General features: G+C 49.0%; 1 protein-coding gene across 3 annotated transcripts in view; it reads left to right on the top strand.

The window, feature by feature from the left end:
* LOC144950450 (zinc finger CCCH domain-containing protein 7A-like) overlaps window positions 1–18,227 on the top strand; it is a 39,577-nt gene that overhangs the window by 8,284 nt on the left and 13,066 nt on the right. Inside the window, exons 3-13 of one of the 3 annotated variants that reach the window (XM_078880565.1) lie at window positions 517–717; window positions 4,774–4,932; window positions 5,156–5,236; window positions 6,404–6,460; window positions 9,280–9,328; window positions 9,955–10,562; window positions 10,989–11,194; window positions 11,996–12,369; window positions 12,818–12,939; window positions 14,275–14,596; window positions 16,075–16,215. In XM_078880565.1, the coding sequence (XP_078736691.1) occupies window positions 517–717; window positions 4,774–4,932; window positions 5,156–5,236; window positions 6,404–6,460; window positions 9,280–9,328; window positions 9,955–10,562; window positions 10,989–11,194; window positions 11,996–12,369; window positions 12,818–12,939; window positions 14,275–14,596; window positions 16,075–16,215 (2,320 nt within the window). Of the gene's footprint in view, window positions 1–516; window positions 718–4,773; window positions 4,933–5,155; window positions 5,237–6,403; window positions 6,461–9,279; window positions 9,329–9,954; window positions 10,563–10,988; window positions 11,195–11,995; window positions 12,370–12,814; window positions 12,940–14,274; window positions 14,597–16,074; window positions 16,216–18,227 lie in introns of all 3 variants that reach the window. The other 2 variants (XM_078880564.1, XM_078880566.1) reach the window with 2 other exon arrangements.

The following is an 18,227-nucleotide window of genomic DNA, read 5'->3' as shown; positions in this document are numbered from 1 at the left end:
CAAACCCACAGTGACCAGCATGGTACTGGACGTTTAGCCAAATAACCCCCGTGTCTTAACAGGCCCTCATCCAGCTGCCAACTGAAAAAGGCCTCTAATAAAAATGCCCTGTACTGCATTGAAGGTGATTCGTAGGGCGAAAACTGTTGCAGGGCAATGCTTGAACTATTAATCTAAGGCTACAATTGGTAAGTGTTGGCTCTCAAAAGCCTCCTCACGTGCTTTCAGGGGTGGTACCAGGCGTTGTTCGGTACGATGTCCGACCTGCCGCTCGATGCGTGTTCGAAAATGGGACTTCCTGCAGTAGCCCAGAAAGTTGGGCGAAAAACGGCGCGCAGCCTTCAGCCCCCGCGAAAAAAATCCTGCACGGCGGTCGGTTCTCATTAATATTTAATATCCCCCCCCCCCCCCCCCCGGTCTCTTTTCGGGCATCGCCAGGCGGCGGATTTGACGGGCGAATGCACGCGACCCGTCCTAACGCTTGTCCCCTCCCCGTTCTTCCCGTCTGCTGCACAGGGCTACCTGCACCGGTTGGTGTGCGGCCTGCGGGACGAGGGAAATCAGCTGTACCGCGAGGGGCAGGCGCTGCGCGCGCACGAGATGTACTCGGAGGCGCTGGGCGTGTGCGCCTACATGCACGACATCGAGGGCTTTCCCAGCGAATCGGGCGTCGTGGAGAAGCTCTACGTCAACCGAGCCACGTGCCTCCTCGGAATGGTGCGGGATCGTTTGTGGAACTTTGTTTTACACCGGAGGTATCCATTGAGCTGTGTTATAAAGCCCTTTTTTCGTTTTAATTTTGCAGAGATGTTCCGGTAAGGGGGGGGGGGGGGGCACAAACGTTTACGCTCGCCGTGTGTGTGTGCGTGCCTGCAACGGCCTGCGCCTAAGAATCGATTATTTATGATGTTGGTTGTCGACCGTGTAGGATAATATTCTATTAAGGCAAATTGAATGAATGGTTTTTGGGTTAGATCGCGTAAGTATAAATGTATACTCTTTGGTTCTTTCGGTAAAGTCACGTAGGTAGAAATAAAATAAAATAAAACAAATCACGACGTTTCGATCGCAACACAAGCAATCTTCATCAGGTGGAACAGCCACAGCAAGAAAAAATGCTGAAGCAGGCGAGAGCTACTGTGGCAAGAGGTTGCGATCGAAACGTCGTGATTTGTTTTTATTTTATTTCTACCCACGAGACTTTACCGAAAGAACCAAAGAGTATGGATTCCTGCAGTCACGAAAGCTTCTAATCAAGTATAAATGTGTCGTATCCCTTCACCACCCGACAGCCAATTAGTAAGGGATTTGTCTTGTAAACAAAGCGCCGATTAGTTACTACTTTAACCCAACGTGGAAAGCACACATGCAACCTACTTCAGCCGTGGATGGCACCCTTGGGTTCGCACATCTGGCATGTGGTGATCAATTGAATGAGGCTACACACGAGACGGGCGTGAAATATAAACGGCGCGGGCAAATACAAACGGGAGCAGAACACGCGAGTCGGGCAACCGCGAACGAGACCGAAAACGATTCACGAATCGATTTGTGCGATCGAGGAAAGTGACGATTCATCGAAGCGGGGTACGTGCTTGCGTACGTACTTATGTACTTACTGTTATGTTATCCGACTCTCTGTTGACCGTTATGTTATCCGACTCTTTGTTGTATTACATTCCATTTCTGAGTATACTAGATTTGTGTTTCTATTTCATTTATACCTGATGACGATTGCTTGTGTTGCAATCGAAACGTCGTATGCTAGTATTTAATTTATTATTTTATCTTTATACGTGACTTTACCGAAAGAACCAGAGTAATTCCTGCAGTCACGAAAGCTCCAAATTAAGATTAAACGTCTTCGGGTGCGGCCAAAAATAATAAACTGGGTCGATACGGCGGTGGCGCCGTTGTTGAGACGAAACGGATTTTTCCCCGGCGTCACGAGCGATACTGATCTTGGAAAAGTGGAAGTGAAAACATTTGTGCACGCAGGTGAAACTCTGCAGGGAACCCATTGCGGTGACTGTACATATGCACGTATGTTGAACTTATTTCGCACCGTACGTAGCCAACCGTGCTTAATCTGAGGTGCGGGGTAGGGGGGGGGGTCAACAAATGTTCGTGTCTCCGGGTTAGTCTACGGGTTTCTCTGCTGGTCTGTGGGTCCAAACAAGCGAGGATGGATATCAGTATTGCCTTGGTACAGTCTAACGGCAGGTGCCCTTTGCTCGTTGCTTATCAAATGTAACAGTATTCGTGGCACTGTCTCCCCCCTCTCCCTGCTGAAATGTCCGTGCGGGGGGGGGGGTGCTCGCTTTAAGCGGCTCTATAAACGAGTGGTCGACAGTCGTATTCTCTTGGCGGAGGCCACACTTTTTCCGTGAGCGGGGATGGCCACTGTTGGCTTGCCGCGGTGGGGGGGGGGGGTACTTGTTTTAACAGTCTGGTGAAATAAAAAAAATAGTTAAAATAGTTTAAATTGGCGTTGGGAAAACATGCCAATGCTGAAAAGTTACCAGAGAATTACTCGATGGGCATTTCGGCGTTCGGCCGTTGTTCGCGAGGGACGCGTTCCACAGTTGCTCATGAACGGCAAAGTTCACGGATACGCTGTCCGTGAATAAGCTGTTGAATACATGACCAATGATCATAATAACTCGAGAAGAAATTGGTTATAATAAACTTAAAGTAAATAAAAATGTTTTTATTACGTATTAATACTTTATAAATTAACTTTATCTCTCATCACTTTATTTCTCGTCACTTTATCTCTCACAACTTTATCTCTCGTCATTTTATCTCCCGTCACTTTATCTCTCGTCACTTTATCTCTCGTCACTATCTCTCGTCACTTTATCTCTCGTCACTTTATCTCTCGTCACTTTGTCTCTCGTCACTTTCTCTCGTCACTTTGTCTCTCGTCACTTTATCTCTCGTCACTTTACGGATAGCAATTTTGTGATTTAGCGAGCGAAGGCCGTGCATTTTTATTCATACAGCGTCTCCAATGCCGTATGTCTCATGGTGCCAGAATGAAATCAGTAGTTTAAATAATAACGAGAGAATCGCTGAATGATCAAAGCTCTTGCAGACCAAATACAGTGCCCACCTGCCCACCTTTCTTCTGGAGTTGTGCCGAGTTAGATTCCAATTCGTGAGAACCACATTGATGAGTTTCTCGCTCTTGACAATGGCGCTACCTGGGCAGCTTTCCAATTACGAATGCCCCCTTTTTTGTTAAAAAAAATTGTAAGGAAAAATTAACTCTAGTCTTGTTAAAAATGGAAACGTATGGCTGTGTAACTCGTAACCACATTCCAGATGTGCGAAGCCAAAGGTGCCGTCCAGGGTAATGTAGGCTTGTATGTGTGCTTTCCTCGTTGGGTAGCAGTTCTTTATTGGTCATGTTAATAAAATGTCCCAGCTTTTGTTCGTATGGATAAAATCCCTGTAAATCTTCCCCCTAGCCTTCCCGTGTATCAACGCGCTTGCCATTTTGTCCGGGTCGCCATTGTTAAAGAGTTTCTCAAATCCAATGGGCCTTACCCCGAAATAAACTGACCGACCGACGGTGCATGGTGTGTCGTTTGGTTAGCATTCCGTGCCACCGCCTCCGTGTTCCAGCTCGTGATGCCTACGTGCCCGGCTGTGGCTGTTGTGCGGCCAACTCGTGCCAGCTGATCTATGAATCTGGCCGGGGTCTCCTTTTTATCGGGGGGGGGGGGGCAGTTTGCTGACGCAATCGGGCGGCCTCTTCGATGAATGCTCGGGGGGGGGGCAGCGAGAGTGTTAACTGCTTTTCAGTGGACGGTGACGTCGTTTCGATAAGATTAAGCGCCGTTGTGTGCTGGGGTCGTGGTCCAAATAAAAAACAAATGCCGCAAATTACTCTGTTGGACTATTCATGGCAATCGTCGCACCGCAGTGTCAAAACTTGGCTTGAACCTCTCGAAGAAGAGTCCTGAGTCTCGTGCTTTCCTGGTTAAATGAGTGGAATAAATTATAATAATGATTGTTTGAGTTAAAGGCTGTGTGTGTGTCCTGTGCACACAAAATCACATTGTGTCTTGTGCCAGACAAAATAGGTGTCTTGTCAGGACTTTCCCCTACTGCGAACTCTTCAAGGCTATAAACGGTCTTCATTTTATTGTGCCCAACGTGATGACCTATTGTCACTCCACGTAGCCAAATAGTGCACCGTGCCTGGCACAGCACTGGACAAGTACGATTCTCCCCTGCCAATGATTCACTCAACTGTCGTCATCATGTAGAAAAAAAACCTCTTAAACTTAATAGACTCAGTCTCTGTGTGTCTAGGTTGTGTGTCTCTTTCTGTGCCTCTGTGTTGTCTATCTCTGCTTGTGTGTCTACGTGTCTTGGTGTCTGTGTTTTGTCTCTTAAATTTTGCAATCTTTGGAAGAGGGTAATCAACCAGGTAGGGTGTTGACTGTTGTGTTAGCCGACTCTTTGTGTTGTATTGCATTGTATTTCTAAGTTTACTAGGTTTGTTTTCTACCTAATGACGATTGCTTGTGTTGCAATCGAAACGTCGTATTATATTTCAACGACTTTGTTTAATCAAACCTGTATTGATTAACATACATTTTTTTTAACGATTGAGAACCAAACGGGTGCAAGGCTGCAGTCAAGATCAAGGACCACTGCTTAATACGCTTGCTAGACGGCGTGGGAAAAAACACCTCTGCACAATAGCGGCTGTTATTGCCAGTGCTTGTTCTAACCAGCGCCGTCTCATTTCCACCGCAGTCCCAGTACAACGATGCCCTGTTGGACTGCGAGGAAGCGCTGCACCGCAACAAGATGAGCCACAAGGCGCTGTACCGCAAAGCTAAGGCGTTGAAGGCCATCGGCAAGCCCAAGGAGGCCTACGAGGTGGCCGTGCAGTGCTCCTGCATCATCTCCAACGTGAGTGACGATGGCGCCGGCGTAGCCGATGACAAACCACGGGAGCTGTTTGTGTGTTTGTGTGTTGTCGCGACGCCTGCGATTCGGCGCCTTTTGGCGGCAAGGGGGGTTGGGCTTAGCCGCGTAGATTTGCGTGCGCCACCACGTGCCCACAGCGAGTGGCGCGCGGGGGGCGTGTGCACGTTTCACCCGAGTGGATGGTCTCATCTGCTGTCGTCGTCAGGACCAGGAGGTGTTTAAGCTGGTGCAAGAACTCGCCGTCTCTTTGGGACTGCGGGTGCGGAAGGCTTACGTCCGCACGCAGGTATGCGCGTGCTTGCGCGCGTGCTTGCTGGGAACATCACTGCACCCTTGCCTCGCTTGGGCAACGTAGCCCTAGGCCGGGGTTGCTGCGTGATTCGGTCTTGTCGGTTCACATTCGAGGGTGATCTGCCAGCACAATACCACGTGAAAGTCGCACGTAGCCAGCAGCCTAGCCGCTGGTGGCGGTTAAGTTGTGTGTACCTTACCCGTGTATCAATAGTTCAATTGGGACGTGCAATTTTATTGGAAGACTGTGTTGTACACAAACCACTTTGCGTCGCGCATGAAGTAACGTGTACCCTACTGTCGAATACGATATATTATTTACGTGCAGTATTTTGGTGATTTTTTTTATATAGTGTTCTGTATCTTATTGTACCCTGTATAATCAGTGTTAAAGTTTACTGCTGTACACTCGTGTTGAGTACAGTATTTTTTTTTTCATTTTAATGGAACGTTGTGGGCACATCTCGGATGAGGAAGCGAGCGTCAACACGGCGCGTCCACCCGTACATCCTCCGTTGTCTTTGTTTAGGTCTCGTAGGGCGAGAAAACCGCTTTGATTCGCATCATTTCCATATTCGTGGTCGCACCTTTCACGGGACGCCATCCCCCCGTCGTGAACCGGGGTATTCCCGTAATTGTGGACTGAAACGTAGCAAGTTAGAAAATTACACAGCAGATTACTCAATTGCGATTACACACAAACACCCCCCATTTCGCCTTCACACACTGTTGGGGAAAGTGCTGTTAGCGAGTAGCACCTATGAGGGCCGTAACGGCACACGAGTGGGTGGATGGCCAGCACCATGCCCGGCCGCCTTTGGCTTTCCAGTGGCGATGTTTACACACCGCACCAGGTACTCAGTTGAGGCTGAGTCGACCTAGGGGAGGCCCAGAACCGGTTCAGATAATCGTCACTGCTGTTGGCCGCGAGCGGGAATCGAACTCCTGTTGCCGGGTTTGTGGCGCACAGCGCACTACCGCTCCCCACAGATTACACACACACAGCAGCAGCAATCATCGCCCCCTTCTGGCAGACTAATGCCCCAGGTCACTTGCACGTGCGACGATCCTGGTCCCGTGAGTTCTCACTTTGATTGGGTGTTGGATTTTCGTGAGACTGTGCAAAGAATTGTGCCCGTTATTTTTTGTTTCCCCCTTGCAGAACACTGCGCCTGTCAATGGAATCAGCACGACCGTTGGAAACGGGAGCATCAGCGAGGTATTGCAGTTCGGATTTTTCACAATGAACGGTGGTCCAAAGCGCTCGACCCTCACCGAGTGACACCGCCACATACGCGTGCCAAGAATTTCCCTTTCCCCATAGCATACTTAGAGAGCTGCTGCAGACGGAGGATGAGTTTTCGGATTGAACATTTTCCGATGTCAAATTTTCAGGTATTCCTAATCTACTTTGCTACGCTTAATTACTTTTATTTTAGCAGGGAAGGTCCCACTGAGCTATTTAGGTCTTTTTCAGAAGCGACCTGACCCAAAATGTTAGCTCAACGAAGTAGCTTATCACGAGGAAATGTATAGCTACCAAAAACTCGTAAATGCATGTTGCTAAATGTGGAGCGAAAAACCGGAGGTCCCGGAGCAGAAGCCACACGACCACGGGGAGAACGTGCAAAGTCCAAATATAAAGGCATCAGGGTCGAGATCGAACCCACGACCTCCTATATACCAGGCGATTAGATCACTTTCGGGGGTTCTGAATCCTTTCTGTTACGTATTTATTTATTTCACATTTATTTGGGCTAACGGCCATGTGATGCCGCACTTTGCCGCGTGACTCAACTTTTGGTGCGAAAAGGGCAGAAGTTTCAATTCAAAGCTTTCGTGACTGCAGAGATTTATCTTCTTGGTTTTTTCGGTAAAGTCACGTAGAAGGGAAATAATAAAATAATGAAAATAGAACAATAAAATAATTCTCACGACGTTTCGGCCACAACGTATGCAGCCGTCCTCAGGTGAAGAACAGAGCTGTCGGAAAGACAGCATCCTAATGAACACTGCTAAGCCTGGCAGCGTATTTTATATGCTGGATGGGAGGAGGCTCAAAGTTATGTGGAAACCCTCCCCATAGAGGCGGTTAAATTTCAATTTAAAGCTTTCGTGACTGCAGGGATTCAAATTCTTGGTTCTTTCGGTAAAGTCACGTAGAATGTAAAATTTTTATTATTTTATTATTTCCCTTCTACGTGACTTTACCGAAAGAACCAAGAATATGAATAAGGGCGGAAGTGATGTAATTTTAGTGACGTCACTTCCGGTTTTTGCGTCAGGAACACATATCCCCGTTCCAGACTGCGAATCTGTGAAACATAGCCACCTTCTTGATAACTTAGCGCTGTAGGAATTGTGCGAACTCCAAATCTACTCGTGGGTTCATAAGTTGTAACTTTCTGACCCATCCCTACTGGATGTTGAAAAAATAGCTTTGTAGCTCACCGGATTCCTCGAGCCTTTTCTTCAGGAGGCTTTCTGCATTTATTTACATATTTTGGGCAATTCCAATAATGAGTGTACACGGAGAAAACCCACTAAGTGCACAGCTGTTAGAGATTCCCACAGATATATTTAATAGTTAATACTGGTAGGAACCTCCTGGTTACACCAGCCTACAGAGGATTATTGTGTCCGTCGTGCAGGGAGGGGCTGGGTGGGGAGGATGGGGAGGGGCTGGGTGGGGAGGGGCTGGGTGGGGGCTGGGTGGGGGATGGGAGGGTTGGGGCTGGCTGGGGAGGGGCTGGTCACCCCGTGGTGCCCTTATAAAACTCAACGTTTAACCTACTCACGCCGGCTTGTGCCCGCCCTCACAGTCGGGCATATTTGCGGAATACACCACGCCGCCGTTGACCCTGGCCATTGACCGTACAACCCAACGTTACTACCAGCTCCCTCCGCAGGAATGTGTTTCATTGCTCCGATGCTTTCTCCTGGTCACCGCATTGCCAAACTTTGCAACTCCTGGTGTTCCAAGGTAGCCTCCCATTCATGTATTGAAGTGGTCAGTCGCTTTCCTGTCGTGGCGACTTATCGTGTTTAGGTTACCGTACCCGTAAACTTGAATAATTTAGTCCTTCATATTCTTGCTTCTTTCGGTAAAGTCACGTAGATGGGAAATAATAAAACAATAAAGTTCTCACGACGTTTCGATTGCAACACAAGCAATCACACCTGATGATGATTGCTTGTGTTGCAATCGAAACGTCGTGAGAATTTTGTTGTTTTATTATTTTATTATTTCCCTTCTACGTGACTTTACCGAAAGAACCAAGAATATGAATCCCTGCAGTCACGAAAGCTTTAAATCGATATTTAGTCCTTCATGTTGAGGACTCAACCTGCCAGACAGACTGATACTGTTCGGCCACACTCTGGCCGGCCACCACACTTCTTGCAAGTTCACTACACTTTGTTGTTCTGCCCCTTTTCTTTCACCGTTCCATTTGTCCCTCTCCCGGAGTTCCCGTCACCCTTTGCTCGATTCAAGAAACGTTTAGACCCTTCAGTGAGTGCCGTTTGTTGCCGGTCGCCCGGCATTTATTCTTTTTTTTTTAAAATCCTTTATATTAAGTTCACTTGCTTGCTTGCTTGCGCGCTTACGACCGTGCAAATCTTTCAGTCGTTTTTTAACCCACTTCCCGTGATCCAATCGAGCTGACATTTTGCACACAGACTCGTTGTGCGTGACAATTTATTTTCGTGAAAAAAATTTCCGTAACTTTACACTTTCTAGAGAAAAAAATATATATTTAATTACCAATTGCTTAATGGTGGCAGGCAATCATCTGACCCATAGGTGGCAGCCATCTCAAGCCAGAGGACGAGAGGACTCTAGCCGCCACGCATATAAAGGATTTATAGTGAAAAACTTTGTTTAAACGGGTTAATTTTTTAAACCTTTCCTTGCCAAAGCTCGCCAACCGTGAACACATAGAAATACAAACCAGGCCCCAGCCCTGCTCTGCTCAGCTCATGAGATCTGACAAGGTGGCACTCTGATCACGTGTTGCCCGCCCCCCCCCTTCGCAGGTTTCCAGCAAGATGCCTCAGGAGGGAACGATAGATGACATAGACATGGGTAAGTCCTCGGCGCCCCGTGCTCGCTTCTCCGGCTCTGGCTGTTCCGGCTCTTCCGGTTTGCCACCGCGCGTGGCGGTACGCGATTGATGGTTTTCCGAAGGACCGTCTGCCATAAAAAGCCTGGCATTAGGATCCTTGGAATGAAATGGGCCTTACAAATGGGAATTTTTAGTATAGTATGAAAAATAAGATTAGGTTTTACTCTTTCTAGAAATACAACAGGAAGTGTTAAGATGTTCAAATACTAAATAGATACCTTTTGCAAGGAATCAAGTCTGCATTAACCACACAGTACTTGTGGTGAACATGCAAACAAACGCGCTCTGATAATATACGCCTTGTCTTTGAAACTGATTGGCTTACACGCGGTGTTCAACAAAAGGTCTCTTTATTGATGACCCAAAGAGATTGATCATGGCTTATGATGATGATAATGATCTTTCTTTCATTTCCAAAAGTATTTTATCAAGCAAACAATTGAGCTACACACAGAGGGCATGTATGGGGATGATGATTGTGATGATGATGATATTTTAATATTAAACAAAGCAAGCTCACATGCGACAGTTTACCGTCACGCGAACGAGCGCAGCTTCACGTTAAGCCTGCCCTCGCCCCCGCCAGATGTCCCGCTCATCTACACGGATGAAGACGACGTCGCCGAGAGAGGGCACGCCGACGCGGGCTACACTGAGGCCACGTCGCAGACCGAGCCCGTCTCGTCGGGCCTGTCCCCCTACGCCGACTACGCGCCCGCCAACGACGCCCACCCGGCTGCCAACGGCGTGGCCGGCGCGTACGCCGACACGGCCGAGGGCGTCAAGGCGCCGGCGTGCGAGCCGTACGACGGCGCCTCGCTCGGGGACGGCTCGGAGGAGGGCTCCGCCGAGCGGTTTGGCGACGCGGCCGAAAGCGAGGGTGACAGCGACCGCAGCGTCGGCGACGGTAACGGCGACGGTAACGGCGCCCACCCGCGCTCCGAGTTGTCCCACGCCGAAGACGAGCTGCCGGCCGGGTCCCTGGCGGCCGAGCCGGCGGTGGCGTGTGGCGCCGCCGAGGAGAGGGCGGCTTTTGCCGCGGTCGCGCCGGAAGCACCGGCCGAGCACCGGCAGCAGCAGCAGCAGGCGGCGGCGGCTGGTTCCACCATGCAGCTGCACGGCGACGGATGCGGCGTGGACAACTCGGACGGGTTCATGGGGAAGGAGCCCTACGTGACGCAGCACGCGATGCAGGTGGGCTTCACACGACGGGCCTCCCATCCTCGGCAACTCTGCCGATGTGCCTTTGGGTTGTGCTGCATCTCGCTCGGCACAGATAACCGTTGTTTCGATCCGCGTACAGGAAGCTTCTTGGAGACTTCCAAACTTTTTTTTGTATTTTTTGTTGTTGTTGTGACTTGCTGACCTCATGCGCCTCCGGGACATCTGTGAAAAAGAGCTTCGTAGCCACTTCGGATTTTTCCTACGGTCTAAATAAAGATTCTGATTCTGACGTTGAGATCGTGCCAATCAACCCAGTGACACTTAAGAAACCCAATACAGCTCGACCAACGAGAGCCCACACGGTTCCCACTTGAGTTGGGATTCGGCACCGGCGCGTCAAACACTTGCCTGTCGGTGGTGGTGGCGGCGGCGGTACCATCGCTTTTCACCCAACAGATGCATCCCGCGCCGATCCTGCACCAGACTCTTCCGCCCGCCTTCCAACAGAGCCTCGGCGTGGTGTCGCCAATGCTCCCGCCGGGCGCAGAGCTGCAGCAGGCCAGGCCGTCCGCCCTGGGCGCCGTTCATAGGCCCCAGCGGCCCATCCTGGTCATGCCGTCATTCCACGTGTCCAGCAATCAGCTGCCGTTTCTGCAGCACGGGTAGGCTCCGTCTCGGGACGCGTGTGCACGTGGAATTCTAAGCGCGGAGTGAGCGTATAAAACTTTCAGTGGTGCGTGTAGTTGCCCGCCAATGGCACCAGCCTGTGCTGGCTACAAAAGGAATCTTTGTTTGGTGTGTTGTCAAAATCGGAAGTGGTGGTGCTGTGATTAGTGCACCGATACCTAACCCGATGATCTCGCTTCGATTCCCGGACGCACGTCAATGGTGCCGAATATCTGAACCCCGCTCCTGGCAGTTCAAATATCAAACGAGTACCGGGTGTGGTGTGGAAACGTCATCAATGGGGAGACAAAGGTGGCTGGGGTAGTGTGCTTGCTACATCACCGACTCGAGTGTCGTGCTGGTTTTACACCATTGGAACCTCATTTGCCAGTAAAAATATGATAATTGGTTTTTTACCCTTCTATCTGGCAACAAAACTGATACCTTTTTTTTTACAAGGAGTCATGTTTACATAGACCGCAATACCTGCAGTCATAATGCAAACAAAAAACATAACTCTGATAATGTGCACATTATAATGCAAACAAAAAACATAACTCTGATAATGTGCACGTTATCAGAGTTATGTTTTTTGTTTGCATTATGACTGCAGGTATTGTGGTCTATGTAAACATGACTCCTTGTAAAAAAAGGTGTCAGTTTTGTTGCCAGATAGAAGGGTAAAAAACCAATTGTCGTGCTGGTCTTAATAGGCGCTCGCTAACAGCACTCATCCCAGAGCCTGCGGAGGCTTTGTTAGCGTGTTGTTTCTTCACCGCTTGCGTGTGTGGAACCAGGGCTTGTCTCCAGATGCTGCCCCACGCGATGGGCCTCTCCGGGATCAGCGTGCCCCCTGGGTTCAGCGTCCGGCCGTCGACCGTCGCCGGCGCCACTCGGCTGTCCTCCATGCACGCAGCGGGTCCTGTTCCGCTCATGACCAACGGCCCTCCCAGCGCGAGTGCCGCTGCTGCCGCCGCTTCTGTCGCTGCTGCTACTGCTGCGGGCACCGGCGGTGGTCACGAGGGGGCGGCACTTTCGAAAGGCTCCCCTGTTGCCTCGGCGGCGGGGGTGGCAGCGGCGACGCCCGCCGTGCCGATGCTGCACGCGGGGAGTGTGTACGAAGTGCGGGTTCCCAAGCAAGGCCTTGATTCCCTGGATGCATTCACGGACGGTGAGCGAGCGTGCCGCTTTATTTTTATTTTATTTTTCCCTTTGTTTCCAATTTTATTCAAATCGTTCTGTTGGCGTCGCATCACCTAATGCGAAACGTCGTGAGAATATTATTGTTTTATATTTTTATTATTTTATTCTTTCCCTTCTACGTGACTTTACCGAAAGAACCAAGAATATGTTGTAGAAAAGTGAAGTGATGTCATTCCAAACCGGTTGTGTGTTGGAGAGTAAACTCACAAAAAAGATTAATGTTGCTGTACTAGTAATGAATTGGCACGTTCTGTTTACGTGAAACACCTTACTAATTGGCTGTGTCGGGTGGTGGCGAGTTTAACGACACGTTTTCTATTTCTGAGATCTAACCCACAAATAAACCTCTTGCGGATTGTTTGCTGGCGTTGATGGTCACAACAATGGGGGTTATTTTTCTTGTCTCTCTTCAGCAGGTGCATATCCTCTGACCGCAACTCGGGCAAAGGAGTTGCCAAAGGAGTTTGGCGTGCAGGGATCCGCAACGTCCTTTGGCGCAGCGAGCGTTGGTGCCAAGCACCCACCCATTAACGTCGGCGTAAGGACAATTCTTCCCCTGTTTGCACTCCTCACATTTTGTCTTTGCGTATATGTTGAACTTCGTACGCGCCGTACGTAGCCAGCTGCGGGTGAAGGACAACAAACTGAACACAATAAGCAGTTCTAAAGAAAATTAGTTTTCAATCTAGATGATTTTAAAGTGCATAGCTCCAAGGACAGTGCATATATTATCAGAGTTGTGTTTTTTGTTTGCATTATGGCTGCAGGTATTGTGGTCTATGCAAACATGACTCCTTGTAAAAAAGGTGTCAGTTTTGTTGCCAGATAGAAGGGTAATAAACCAATTATATATTTTACTGGCAAATGAGGTTCCAATGGTGTAGATGCTTACCCCGAGCTCTCATATTCTGATGGTGCATTGTCTTTGAGTTGTGCGCCTTTTGGCGTCATCTGGTCCAACCCATGTGAGAATAGGCTCTAAGGAAAGCTGTCTCGGGTGTGGACCAATCAACTTCAAGGACAGTGCATATATTATCAGAGTTATGTTTTTTGTTGCATTATGGCTGCAGGTATTGTGGTCTATGCAAACATGACTCCTTGTAAAAAAGGTGTCAGTTTTGTTGCCAGATAGAAGGGTAAAAAACCAATTATCATATTTTTTACTGGCAAATGAGGTTCCAATGGTGCATAGCTCCAGTGGCCCAACAGCTGCTGACAATGAACACGCTGCCGCCGAGACCAGTGCAAGACATTATTACGCAAGTTTTATCGGGGCAAATCTGTGCCAGACGGGTCAATGGGAGGTCACGCTCGTTGCTGATGAGAAGTAGCATTTGAAGCCTTCCAGATTGTTGATTGGGTGCAGCGGCGGCGCCGCGGTTTTGCGCACCATGCCGGGTTCTATTCTTGACCGCAGCCCAGCAGATTTGGGAATTTCACAATTGTGTCTGATCCAACGATCCTTGCTTCCGATTCGTCGGATCGCAGGCGTGAACCACTGTGCCCAGGTAACATTTTTTTCACTTTCCGACCAAAATATTTTCGATAGCCATTGGTTTAGCTGGTAAACTTTGGCCCAATTTTGACTGACGGGCTCATCATCAGAGTCAGCTCTGTAAAAAAAACCTGCTGCTAGGTTGTTTGATGTTATTACCAAGACAATTTTACGTAAAACCTGGAGCCCATTCATTTAGCGAACACCTGGTACTATTTTGGCCACGGGAGATTTTATCATTGAGCCGAACAACGGCAAACGGTTTCGAAATCTAAAACCCAAAACGAGCGACCCAATGTGCGCGCCGCCTCACCTTCGTGGCCGCGTCCGTAACGTTTTGAATCGCCCCGCGTGACGGTGGTGGCGGCGACTCGGCAGGGCTTGGCGAGGCCAACGAGCGCGGCGGGGTCTCCTGCGTCGCTCGTCGCTCAGCCCAAGAAGTCGGAACCGTCGTCGGAACTCTTCCCGAAGATCAAGCGGGCCGATGGGGCTGCCCCCCCCGGGGACGCCTTCCGCCCGCAGAGGAAGCCGGCCGAGACGGCGGCCGACGGTGCCCACATGAAGAGGAACGCGGCGGCGGTGGCAGACGTCCACGGATCGATGGCGGCGGTGGACGGGTCGATTCTGTCGCTCGTTCGGAACCCGTTGGAGAGCACGCACGAGTTCAGGCAGGCCTGCCACCTGTGCATCCTGGGAGCAGGTACAGAGAACGGTCCCAACAAGTCCCCGTGCTGCGTGTCCGTGTGCGCGCGCTTGTGTGTGTGCGCCTGGGAAGTGGGAGAGTAGCGGTTAGCGCGCTGCGCTACGAAACTGACAGTTACAACTTTCTGAACTGGTACTGGGCCTCTTTGAGGTTGACTCAGCCTTAAAATGAGTACCTGGTATGGTGTGTAAACATTGCTGTAGGGGAGATGAAGGTGACCGGGCGTGGTGCTGGCCACCCACCCCCTCGTGCGCCATTCCGGCTTTCATAGTTGCTCGCTAATAGCACTTTCCCCTACAGTCTGTGAAGGCTATACGGGAGATCTTTGTCTCTTGTACCCGCATGCCCAACTACCGCATGCCCAAGCAGCTTCTGTGCAGCCTGGTAGATGGGGCTAAATGGGTGCATCACGGTCGAGAGAAGAGATGAATGATGTAGAGTTGATTAGACTTGCCGATGACACCTGATACCTACCGGTACTGTCAAAAGCGGCCTCTGGAGGACGCTGCTGGGAAGTTAGTTGGAGGCAGTCGCTCTCCTGCAACAACAGAGGGTAGAGGAGCAATGTTCACAGCAATGAGCTGAGCGCAGTGCGGCTAAAACTCAGCATACTGGCACGGTGGGGAGCAGAGGTGGTGCATGTGCCAATCATCTCAGTCCGCCAATGGCACCAGCTAGGTCTGTCAGCGGGCCTTCGACACTTCACGTGCCCTGAAAGTGTGCACCTAGCGTGGCACAAGTGCCGTGGTGACGTCACCGCCACTTCGTGGTGAACGGCGGTTGTTGTTGTGTGTGGAGACCCACATAGATCATGGAATTTTGGTGGAGTCCCCAAAAATAATAAGAATAATTGGACAAAAAAATGTAAATCTCACTCCCAAATCTCAAAAACGTAACGTCGGTGTCTCGTGCCGAACAGAAAGGTCACGTTCCAGGCAGTCTCCCGGTCTAGTGCTGTACTATGCACAATCCAATGCTTGAGCATCGGATTGTGCATCATGATTTTCGATGGTTCCATTGGTGTATTTTTTTCCCTATTCCATGTATATCTATTTTCATGACGTAAAATTGACAATTGAATTACATTGAAATGCAAGTTGTCATGGAAATAAATGTTGTCCTCATGGAAATAACCAGTTTCCGTTCATAAAATGGACTTGCCTGGGCACTCAAATCCTGTATTAGCTCCGTATCCCAGGGACACACTCTAAACTCAAATTTGTAAAACTCAACATACATACGTCACGAACAAGTGCCCTAAAACTGACAACAATATTAAATTTCAGAATATATAATGGCAATGTTTTCCTTCTGCAGAGCAGAAAGAACAATGCAGCGAGCAATGGAAATTTCCGCTTAACGATGGGCACCCGATTTGGGGCATCGTTAATTCACCGTCACGAGCGTTTTCGTGATTTGACGCTTGCACACCCACTGCAGACGACAATGTTTTGCCCTGTCTTTGCGTGACGCAGATCGCTCGGCATGCAACACGGAGCACAAGTGCAAGAAGGACTTCCTCCTGTGTCGACTCAAGTCCATGCCCAACAGACAGTGGCAGAAAGTGAGGCCTAGGCCCATGAAAAGCTACAGTGGAGTCTACATGCTTTGCAAAGGTGGTGCATTTTACACAAAGGAAAAATTAACCCGTAAAAACTAAGTTTTTCACTATAAATCCTTTATATGCATGGCATCGGTTTTATTTTATTATTCATTTCTGTTTTTCTTGAGTAAGAGTTTCATTTTTATCACATTGGGATTTTAAATTAAATATTTTAAAAAAAAATTCCTAAAAAGTGTAAAATTTTGGGGAAAAAAATTCACGAAAATAAATTGTCACGCACAACGAGTCTGTGTGCAAAATGTCAGCTCGATTGGATCACGGGAAGTGGGTTAAAAAACGACCGAAAGATTTGCACAGTCGTAAGCGCGCAAGCAAGTAAGCAAGTGAACTTAATATAAAGGATTAAAAAATATCTCCCCGCCCCCCCCTCGTGTAGCCTTAACAGACTGTTGGGGCAAATGCTGTTAACGAGTAGCACCACTTTATGAAGGCCCGGCACGGCATGCGAAGTGTCTGGGTGGTCAGCACCACGCCCGGCCGCCTTTGTCTCCCCTGTGGCGATGTTTACACACCGTACCAGGTCCTCATTTTCAGAATCAGAAAGGGTTTTATTTACCATGAAAGTTCGCACAGACAAGGAATTTACTTTGGCCGGAAGGTGCATACATTCAACATATAGTAATCTTAATTAAACGGGGTTTACAAGTCTAACTATGCTAAAGGTACAAGTCTAACTAATACTAAGGAGCTAAAGTATGTAAAAATTTAATAAAATAAAATCTATAATATACAATAGCTATAATATATAATATAAAATTACAAAAATGCAAATAGGGTAACATAGTGCAAATATGGCAGGGTGTCATTGTGCAGATATTGTGTTAAAATCAGTTTGAGCATTAAAGTCAGTATGAGCCCCTGGCCTTGTTGAAGAGGCCAGCAGCGGATGAGTTCTGAGTCGACCTAAGGGAGGCTCAGGACCAGTTCAGATAATCGTCAGTGGTGTTTGGTGGCCGTGAGCGGGAATCGAACTCGGGTCGCCGGGTTCGTAGGGCTGCGCACGCTAACCGCTGCACTGCCGCTCCCCAGTATTTTACACACGCATTGGCCCGCACGTCAATTTACAAGGACCTGAAGCCATCAGTGGTATGCGATGCCAAAAAGGGCCTTCACTTGCTCTTGTTTTAATTGTTATGCTCATGCAGGGCAGAAGGGGTATAGGGGGAGACGCAGGGTCAGAGGGAAGGATGTGGTGGAATGTAATATGACGACAGTGGATGTGAGTAGTGAAGAGACAGAGAGGAAGTAAATTGAGAGCAAAAATCCGAGCAGCCCTACCCCATCCAATTATGGGATTTCTGGCTTAGAAAAATGTTTTAAGTCTACAGGTCTCTGTGCATGAATCATAGAAGTGTATGTGAGACTATGGATCCTTAAGGAAGTCCGTGGTTATCTTTTGAAGTAGAATTGATCTTGTAAGTGTATGTGGGTCCATGGGGTCTGTACGTGCGTAGTGGCAGTGTAGTGGTTTGCGCTTTGCGCTACAAACCCGGTGATCCGAGTTCAATTCCCGCTCGTGGTCAACACCAGTGACAATTATCTGAACTGGTCTTGAGCCTCCCCTAGGTCGACTCAGCCTGAAAATGAGTACTTGGTACAGTGCGTAAACATCGCCACTATGGAGATGAAGGTGGCCGAGCGTGGTGCTGGCCACACCCTACCCCCTCGTGTGCCATACTGCCCTTTTTAGGTGCTACTCTCTAATAGCACTTGCCCTAAAAGTCTATTAGGGCTATACGGGGGAGGGGGGTGTCTTTGAATGTGAGTCCTTTGTGTAAGGATAATTGATGTAACTCGAGAAGAGGCTCAGAATAGAAGCACATGGGGAGAGAAAATCTGAGCCAATTGACCCCATCGAATAATGGGACTGGCTTGAACGCCCTTAACCTCCGTCCCAATCACCCTGGAGTACACGCTTGATCTCATCGGGTCGCAGAAGATAAGTTGGAATGAGCCTGCATAGTCCTGGGATGGGTGAACCACAACTAAGGTTGTCATAGGCGG

Source organism: Lampetra fluviatilis, chromosome 58, assembly GCF_964198595.1.
Source record: "Lampetra fluviatilis chromosome 58, kcLamFluv1.1, whole genome shotgun sequence".
Lineage (NCBI taxonomy): Eukaryota > Metazoa > Chordata > Hyperoartia > Petromyzontiformes > Petromyzontidae > Lampetra > Lampetra fluviatilis.
Note: the sequence above shows the minus strand (reverse complement) of the source record. Positions and strands in the feature narration are given on the sequence as shown.